At 44.3% G+C, this 9,286-nt stretch overlaps 1 protein-coding gene across 2 annotated transcripts; it reads left to right on the forward strand.

The window, feature by feature from the left end:
• Positions 1–112: 112 nt before the first annotated feature.
• eva1bb (eva-1 homolog Bb (C. elegans)) lies at positions 113–8,099 on the forward strand. 2 transcript variants are annotated; one of them, XM_079287608.1, is made up of 3 exons: positions 113–183; positions 6,249–6,393; positions 7,100–8,099. In XM_079287608.1, exons 2-3 carry the CDS (start codon positions 6,327–6,329, stop codon positions 7,525–7,527), a joined length of 495 nt encoding a protein of 164 aa, XP_079143734.1. In that variant the 5' UTR covers positions 113–183; positions 6,249–6,326; the 3' UTR covers positions 7,528–8,099. The 2 variants fall into 2 exon arrangements, with proteins under 2 accessions (XP_079143734.1, XP_079143733.1); XM_079287607.1 differs by lacking the exon at positions 113–183 and adding an exon at positions 1,422–1,871.
• The last annotated feature ends 1,187 nt before the right edge of the window (positions 8,100–9,286 follow it).

Here is a 9,286-nt window from a genome sequence, read left to right on the forward strand (position 1 = left end):
GCCGTGGCTCTCTCCGGTGATTTGGTGGCGTTCCATCCCAAGCCTGGCAGGACGGGACACCGGTTAACCAATGGAGACGAGCGGAGCGGGGTCAAAGGAAGAGAGTGTTTCGCTTGGAAACTGCCGTCGCAGTGTGCTCCCGATAGAAAAATACGATTGGGAATTTGAGGAATTTGCAACGGGGTATGTTTTTCCTACTCTGTGTCAGGAAGAGGACAGGCCTGACATAACACAGGCGGAGGCAGCTGGTGCAGATAAACCCGGCGCTGTAGAAAGATGGCAGTGCATTAAATTAAGGAATATGCACACAGGAATGTCCCTCGGTGGGTGGGTCATTGTTTTGGCTGCGGCCTCGGTGTGTTTTTAGGGACATTTTTCTCTTGACTGCTCTAAAACCGACATGGAGAGCATCTGAATGACAGCAGCCCACATAATGACTGCTTGGCTGAAAAACACGGCCGAGCGCCACATCAACACTCGCTGAACTCAGAATAGCACTTTACAGAGGCTCAACGACAATTCTTTTACAGGACGTAACACGGCTCGGTCCGCTGCCACAGACTCCACCTGTGGTCAAAGGAGTACTCAGTTCTTGTACCAATACAAGTACCAATACAACAAAGTACAAATAATCCATACCAATAAAATCCCTGCTTTCATTTTCTTTCTTCAGTAAAAGAACAGAAATATTATCACTAAAATGTACTTAAAGCATTAAAAGATAAATGTACTTCACTCAAGCACTGCACATAAGTACAAATTTTGAGGTACTTCACTTGAGTATTTGTGGTTTACTTCTACTCCACTACATTTTAGAGGGGAATATTGTACTTTTTACTACACTACATGTATTTGCACCGTTTACACAATAAAAGTTGGTAAACTCTTCAAGTAAAGGCGCGGACTGGCCGTCCACCTCAAGGTGTAATTGTTTGTGATTGCTTGATGATTCTGAAATGGGAACGAGTACTTTTACTTTTGGTACTTTTAAGTACAATTCGATACCGAGACTTTTGTATTTTTTACACGATTTTCAATCCAATATGAGTATTTCTGCACTGAAGGTGCCTCTTCCACCACAAAATGTAGTGGAGTAGAACTATAAATTAGCAGAAAATGGAAATCCTTACTACAAAACGAAGGGTAAATGTACTTAATTACTTTCAACCTCCACCAAACAGCAGCACCAGCTGGCTCCACTGTTTGCTTGAGTTAGAGGCACAAACTGCCGAGGTCTTTTCCTCCAAACTCGCTCGACGCTGAGATTAAAACACAAAGAGTTCAATTAATCCGCGAGGCCCCCCCCCCCCGAAGGCACCGCGGCCGATTTGCTATTTCCTGTCCCACCCTCCTGGCTTCACAGTGAACAGACCTCACTGTGGTGCGTTGGTGGCCAGCAGAGGAGAGACCACCTCCCTCTGGTCAGTGGTGGGGCCCAAATCTGCACAGAAGCCAGAGCAACTCACAGTAAAAGGGGGATTTCTAGACAAGCTGGAGTAGTCCACCTGCATTTTCGGACGCTTTTATTTTTGGAGTCCGATGCCAGTGCCACACGCGTACGTTTCACTTATCTCTCAGGAAAGAGGAAACACCTCCTGTGCACTTGAGGAGCGTTGCTGGCTGGTCCTCCTCCTGTGGAGGATGACAGGGAGTGGATCATAGTGGAGGGCTGCTCCCTCTCAGCTACATCAGCTCCTCTGTCACAAACACTGAGTGAACAACACACTCGCACTGCTCCTCCATCTTAATGATGGGATCTTATCTAAGTGTTGGCTGACGGACCAGCTCCAAATTTGGATCCAAATTCTTTTGTTTCTCCAGTGGAAAGTGTTTTTGTTAGTCAAGCTGTGCAGCTCTCATCCAGGACTACGGTGAGTGATGATGTTTACCCTTCACTTGTCTTCCTCCATATTTAACTCATGTTAATCAGCCTTTTATCGCACATTACTGGGGCTCTGCTGTTGGGGGCTCTCCTGTTGGGGCTCTCTTGTTGGGGCTCTCCTGTTGGGGCTCTCTTGTTGGGGCTCTCCTGTTGGGGCTCTCCTGTTGGGGCTCTCTTGTTGGGGCTCTCCTGTTGGGGCTCTCCTGTTGGGGCTCTCCTGTTGGGGCTCTCTTGTTGGGGCTCTCTTGTTGGGGCTCTCCTGTTGGGGCTCTCCTGTTGGGGCTCTCCTGTTGGGGCTCTCTTGTTGGGGCTCTCTTGTTGGGGCTCTCTTGTTGGGGCTCTCCTGTTGGGGCTCTCCTGTTGGGGCTCTCCTGTTGGGGCTCTCTTGTTGGGGCTCTGTGGTTGGAGCTCTCTTGTTGGGGCTCTCCTGTTGGGGCTCTCCTGTTGGGGCTCTCCTGTTGGGGCTCTCTTGTTGGGGCTCTCTTGTTGGGGCTCTGTGGTTGGAGCTCTCTTGTTGGGGCTCTCCTGTTGGGGCTCTCCTGTTGGGGCTCTCTTGTTGGGGCTCTCTTGTTGGGGCTCTCTTGTTGGGGCTCTCCTGTTGGGGCTCTCCTGTTGGGGCTCTCCTGTTGGGGCTCTCCTGTTGGGGCTCTCTTGTTGGGGCTCTCCTGTTGGGGCTCTCCTGTTGGGGCTCTCTTGTTGGGGCTCTCTTGTTGGGGCTCTCTTGTTGGGGCTCTCTTGTTGGGGCTCTCCTGTTGGGGCTCTCCTGTTGGGGCTCTCTTGTTGGGGCTCTGTGGTTGGAGCTCTCTTGTTGGGGCTCTCCTGTTGGGGCTCTCCTGTTGGGGCTCTCCTGTTGGGGCTCTCTTGTTGGGGCTCTCTTGTTGGGGCTCTGTGGTTGGAGCTCTCTTGTTGGGGCTCTCCTGTTGGGGCTCTCCTGTTGGGGCTCTCCTGTTGGGGCTCTCCTGTTGGGGCTCTCTTGTTGGGGCTCTCTTGTTGGGGCTCTGTGGTTGGAGCTCTCTTGTTGGGGCTCTCCTGTTGGGGCTCTCCTGTTGGGGCTCTCCTGTTGGGGCTCTCTTGTTGGGGCTCTCTTGTTGGACCCTTCTACAAACCTTTTTTTGGTTTGACATATATTGCAGTTACTGGTGTCAGGCCATAAACAGGGCAACAAACTAGTTTATTTGTAGGGTCTGCACCATGTTCTTTACAATACCGCAGACCATAAAAGCCTTTATCGATGCAGTAGCTACAATGTGCTCAAACCACAGTTTGAACATACATTTGAAGAGAAAACATTTGTTTTGCAGCTCGTTTTGTGTGTTTTTATACTTAATTTAGCCCACTTTTAATTGCTTTCTACTCCAACAGATGGAAACATTCCCTATCAGAGACAGGAGACATTCGGTGGACTACAGTAAAATAACAAGTCTCATTTTCAATGGTTTCAGGTTTCATCTTTTGACTCAAATAGGATTATCTAAACAGGAAGTGTGGGAGGGTTGAACGGAAGTGCATTTTATAGGGTTACATAAACAGCTACAGCTGCCGGGCCTTTACATGTGTATGGTTAAGTCGGGAGGTTATTGGCCTTGTCTGGAAATGTTAGTGTGTTAAATCGGTCTGCCCGAGGACTGCGGCTGTATAAAATGGACATTTGTCTCCCTCTGGTATTTCTGTTGTGCTTCCAGCTCAGGCAAACTTCACCACAAGTGCCCACCTCAGGCTGTCATGATGAGTGTCTTTTAGTGTTAATGTTAGTGAGACAACAGAAGAAGAGTATGAGCGTACCACAATCGTGTTGTTTGTACAAATAGTTGACTGTGGTGTTGCAACTCCAGCTTATCCTGTCTTTAATTAGTCCTAAAAATCTTTTCTTAAAATAAAAAAAGAAAGAAATCTGCCAGTGCAGTGAGATGATTTTCACCCTGTTTTAAGAAGTTTGTGGAAAGGAGAGCATAAAACATGACATGATACGACCGGTCACTGCACTAGAATCAAGGAAAACTCGACTTCATTTTGCAATCAAACAAAGTAAAGAAAGTATTCGTACTGCACGCCTCTTTGAAACAAAATGATGTTTGCGGTGTTTTACAGAGAGTTAGACGGGAAGATCGATACTTTTCTCCACACGTGAAGCTTTAGCCAGCAGCTAATTAGCTTAGCATAAAGACTGGAAACAGGGAAAAAAAGGAAGCCTATCGAACGGTAACAAAATCTGCACAAATCTCACGAATTAACACATATCATATTTTTTTAATTTGTACAAAAACCGAAGCGTACAAACAATATTTAGCTGTTTTAACTATTTCTTCGTCAGGAGCAGCTGCTTCCCCCTGCTTCCAGTCTTTATGCTAAGCTAAGCTAACTGGCTGCTGGCTGTAGCTTCATATTTGGCGTACGGACGTGAGAGTGGTGTCAATCTTCTCATCTAACTGACCACGAAAGAAGTATTTCAAAATGTCAACCTGTTCCTTTAAAAACTCAAATTACAGAAACAATGAGTTGATAAGAAGGCCGTATCTGTAGTGTGATAAATGCCACAAGTTTGATAAACGTCCTGATCTGTGAGCATGCAGAAGTACTGGGTGCAAAGGCCAGTTTTTAAATGAAAAAACAAACACTGTTTGACTTTACGCGAGCTGAAGCGGACTCGAAATTGCCCACTTATGTTGTTAAGGTCTGTGGGCCGCAAATTGAGGGTGCAGATGGAGTCATGCTTCTTCTGTCTGCGAGCTGAATGTCGAACAGAAGGCAGCGCTGGTGGAGACCCACCGGTTCCCATGAGTCAGCTGCCACCATAGAGACCACTGTAACTGCCCAGTCAAGAAGAAAGACTTTGAGAGTGCTCGGGGTCTGCCAAGACTCACCAGGATAAAGATCAGGGTGGGAAAGTGACTCGACCCCCTCCCTCTAAATAGCAGCGATTGGGCGTGATTTCATTTTCTCCCTGGAGAGAAAGCAGCAGAAAGAAAAACATTTGGCTCCCACGCACTCTGTTGTTGTAATGACAGGGAATGTGAGGGGGTGGGAAATATCACTCATCATGTTTAGATCAAGCTTTACTGTAACGTTGAGACCATCTGTGACAACTTCAACCTCATCCAACCCTCAGTGGATCACTCTCTTAAAGCAACAGTTCACCCACATTATGAGGAAAATAACATTTAGGGACTATGTTCAGCTCCAATGAGGTCTTTAGATTTGAAAGGATTAGCAGGACAGACATGTTTCTGTTGAAATTTTAGGGACGACAACGGTGCCGACTGAAATATCTCAAGAGTTAGCCTGTTACCACGAAATTTGGTTCAGACTTCTGCATTTTGACCACAGGAGAAATAAAGAATTTCCCTGAATATAAATTTGTCCAACACCTGTAAAAGTAACTACACGTTAAGATGTTTAACATGGTAAACATTATCCCTGCTGAACATCAACACGTAAGCGTTTGCCAATGCTTTATAGATCAGTAATAAACCATTAAAAACAGCTTTCGGGTTGCCAGGTTGTGAATAACAAAGCTTTTTTAAGATATCAATTTAGCAAGAGGGCTCCAACAGAGGACAGGATCACTGACTTTATGGAAACAGGCAGCAGGACGCCTGGATCATAATCCATTAATGGATCATAATTCATCCATTCATTAATGTATAACTCCAAACGTGATGGATTATTGAAACAACTCACCATTAGTTCTTGTCTTGCTAACATTTCTAACATGTAAATACATACGATGCAAAACTTAATGACTTAATACACAAGCAAAAAAACCAAAGAGCACGGACTGCATTACGACCAAATAGAAATGACAAACGGCATTATGGCAAAAATGGATCTGAATGAATGGCTAATAAATCAAATCTATAAAGCATATGATAGCTCATTAATAAAGCCATTAGTTTTAAACCCTTCATAAAAGGTGCCTCACCATCAATAAAAACTCAGAGACAGATATTTAAAAAATAAATGCAAAATAAACCAAACGAAAGTACACGTTTTGTTAATATCTGCAGTTTCCATGGAAATCTCATGTGACTTGTTTTCTGTGGGAAAAAAAAGAAAGAAAGAAAAAAACCACATTTGCGTGACGCCGGAAAAGAGCCTCCTCAGGCTCTGATGTCATAAATATAAACATCCCCATCGGACACAGGGGGCCTCATGCTGCTGTCCTCACCGCAGGCCTGAGTGTAAAACACTAACGAGGAACACAGTGTCCTCGTCTGCTGACCTCTGACACCAGTTCAGATCACAGGAATGACGGGCGGAGAACTTTTTGGATGAGCTCAGACTTGGGTTTATAGCGACACACTATATTATGTGTCATATCAGATTTAAACATGAACGCACGAACTGTCTGCTTGTGTGTTTTTGACAGGATCCTGCTGCTGTTGGAGTTCAGTGTGTAACAGAAAGTCCTGGAGATGGTAGATATCTGAACCCACTGAGAACCAGGATGGAGCCTGTAAAGAGAGACATGGAGCTGCTCAGCAACAGCATGGCGACCTACGCTCACATCAAAGGTGAGTCTTTAACTGTGCTTTTCAACCTGAGGCTCCATCAATGGGTCAGGCGTTAAATCTGTGGTGTCACAAGATAAATACCAGTGTTGACAAAAACAAAATAGTTGTTTTCAAAATGTCTCTATTTCTTGCTTGAAAACTCACAAAATTTGGCACACACATTAGAAACGGCAAATAATTGCAGAGTTTTGCAAATTTAGCTTGGGGCGTGGCAAGCTGGCTCCATAGCGCCCCCAAAAGCACCACTGGTTTGAGATAAAGTTCCTTTTTTTATGTTCACAAAAAAACAAATTGTGCTAAAAAAAATGACAACTTGCGGTTTTACAAGGGCCAGACTATTTCTTGGATCAGCAACTTACTGGAGTCTGGCAAAGTCACAGTAACGACAAGACCACAAGTTGAACCTTTTTACACTTTGGTTTCTGTACAAGTTAAACAAACAATACACAATGTGTTAATTAGTGAGATTCAAAGATGCTGTTCGTCGGATTTTGTTACTTTTGTTAACCTGACAAATCAATCGTAAATATTAAGAGCCGTCAGACACATTTAATGGAGTGAAAAGGTATATTTACCTCTGAAATGTAGTGGAGTAGAAGTAGCATAAAATGGAATTATTCAAGTAATGTACAAGTACCTCAATAAGTAAATTACAAAAGTATTTAGTACTTACGAACTCGTCCATTGTGTTTCTCCGCCCTCACAGCCAACCCAGAGACCTTCGCCCTCTACTTCATGATGGGCGTCTGTCTCGGCCTGCTCATGGCGCTGTGCCTCCTGGTGGCCGGCATCGCCTGCAGGACTCGCCGCCACAGCAGACCTCCCCCATCCCCCGAGAGGAGACAGCTGAAGGAGTCCAGCGGGGAAGAGGAGGAAGAGGAGGAGGACAGCACCGCGGAGGACGATGGGGAGGAGATGGACATCCCTAAAGTGACAATGGGGCCCATGAGCGATCGCAGCAGCCAGTCCAACGGGACTCTGAGGAGCGTGAACGTGTTCGCGTCGGCTGAGGAGCTGGAGAAGGCCCGGCGTCTGGAGGAGAGGGAACGAATCGTCAGGGAGATCTGGAGGAACGGACAGCCGGACATTCTGGTTACAGGGACGGGGACTGTTGGACGAGTGCATTACCACTAACAGACACTTTGACTGTGCCCTAAAGATCCACCTCGCTGACTGTAAATAGCAGGACAAACACAGTACATTGATGGAGACATTTTGATTTGTGTGGCAACCCAAAGTGGTCAATATTAAAGTGAAGGACTGTGTTTTAAAACTCCACTTAAAGTTATGAAATGTTATTTAATGTTAATTGAGCAACAACAAAAAAATAGTTTTTCCTGATTTAAAGCATTATCGGTCTTTGGGGGGAAATCTGGGGAAAAAATTTAGTTGAAATAAAAGTCAAAATGTTCTCTGGCGGATAAAATAAAACAATGAGATGAGTTTAAAAGAAAAGGTATTTAATCATTCTCGGTATATTATACATTTAGTCTGCATTTGTTCATATATTTCTTAATTTGACTCCTGAATACAATATTCAACATGTCTGGTCTCCATAGCTCTTCTATTATATTGACATAATGCAGATTTTGTATGCAGCATAATTTAGCTTCATCTGTATTTTACCATATCTCTGCAATGTTTCACATTTAAAGTTTAACCACTTTTTTTCAATCAACAACAAAATATATTTATCATCTGGTGTAGCAGTGTCTATTTGTGATTATTTATGTGTCAAACAATACGTTTATTTGCCTTTTTTTAGCGTTAATTAAGAGGAGAAAATAGTTAGTATCTGTATGCTAACTATGTAGCTTTAGCTGGAGCCGAGAAACGGTTAGCTAGCTAGCTTAGCTTAGCACAGCCTGGTAGAGACTGCTGTCTCTGTTTAAAGGCAATTCACCTCCAGTGGTAACGACGTTGACCGTGACGTCACCATGGGGAGACTTACCGGTCCTGCTCAAAACATAGTCCGGCTCCAAACAATGCTGTTCCAGCCATGGTTCCAGCCTCTCACATGTGAATATTAGCTGCTTTCGTTGTCTTGTATGATAGCAAATTTCACGTTTATGTTTTGGACCGTACTAATTCTTCCATTCATGTTTTTGAGTGTTCAGTTGATTGTTTTCAATTCTTAAAGTTGTTTGACCAAAATATTCGCTTTACAGCGATATAAAGGAGGAAAAACAGCATATCTTCATATCTTATACACTTGAATCAAGATCGTTTAGATTCTAATTTGATGAATAAGGCTTAAACAATCATCAAAACAGAATATCAGTTATCAAAAAATGAGGATTGATTGAATCAACTAATCATTTAAGCAATGTAAACACATTATCTTGGGCTCTGGGAAATTCTGATGGGCATTTAAAAATTGTCTGAAATGTTTTTTTGTTCAATAAAACAGCCTGTATATTAATCCAGAAGGAAACTAGTGCTTAGCTCCAGCCCTGGTGTTACTGCTCCCACAGAGGCAGCTTCACGGTGGGCTAATCTTAGCAGAGAAGTCAGATTCCCACAGAAACCCTCCAGTCTTTTTCCCAGCCTTTAAATTGGACTTGTGTCTCTGACCCCATTACTTCCTGTGTTTCCCTTCCCAGAATTCCCAGTACCCAGCCCCCTAGTTTCAGCTACAACACTGCAGCTCTCTCTGCTGAAGACATGGATGTTTAGTGGCTATGAAAGAGCCATTCACCTCAGCCGTAGATATTACCAATGCTGAGCTTCCCCAAGCGGTGTCCCAGCAGACGGTCTATTTTCTGTTCGCTGGATTTTCCTCTTCCGTCAATGAAAAGGCTCACTCTGTTAGAACTGCAGTAGCTTGTGTCCAGTGTCCGTTAAGTGGCACTGAATGGAGATTGTTGTATGGTTTTAGAGAAAACAACTCTCG

Source organism: Melanostigma gelatinosum (genome assembly GCF_949748355.1).
Source record: "Melanostigma gelatinosum genome assembly, chromosome: 17".
Lineage (NCBI taxonomy): Eukaryota > Metazoa > Chordata > Actinopteri > Perciformes > Zoarcidae > Melanostigma > Melanostigma gelatinosum.

Bases quoted from the DNA above. Each gene is read 5' to 3' on its own strand.
- eva1bb (XM_079287608.1), top strand. From the start codon at position 6,327: ATGGAGCCTGTAAAGAGAGACATGGAGCTGCTCAGCAACAGCATGGCG. The intron at 6,394-7,099 runs GTGAGTCTTTAA...CCGCCCTCACAG, and splicing joins GACCTACGCTCACATCAAAG to CCAACCCAGAGACCTTCGCC.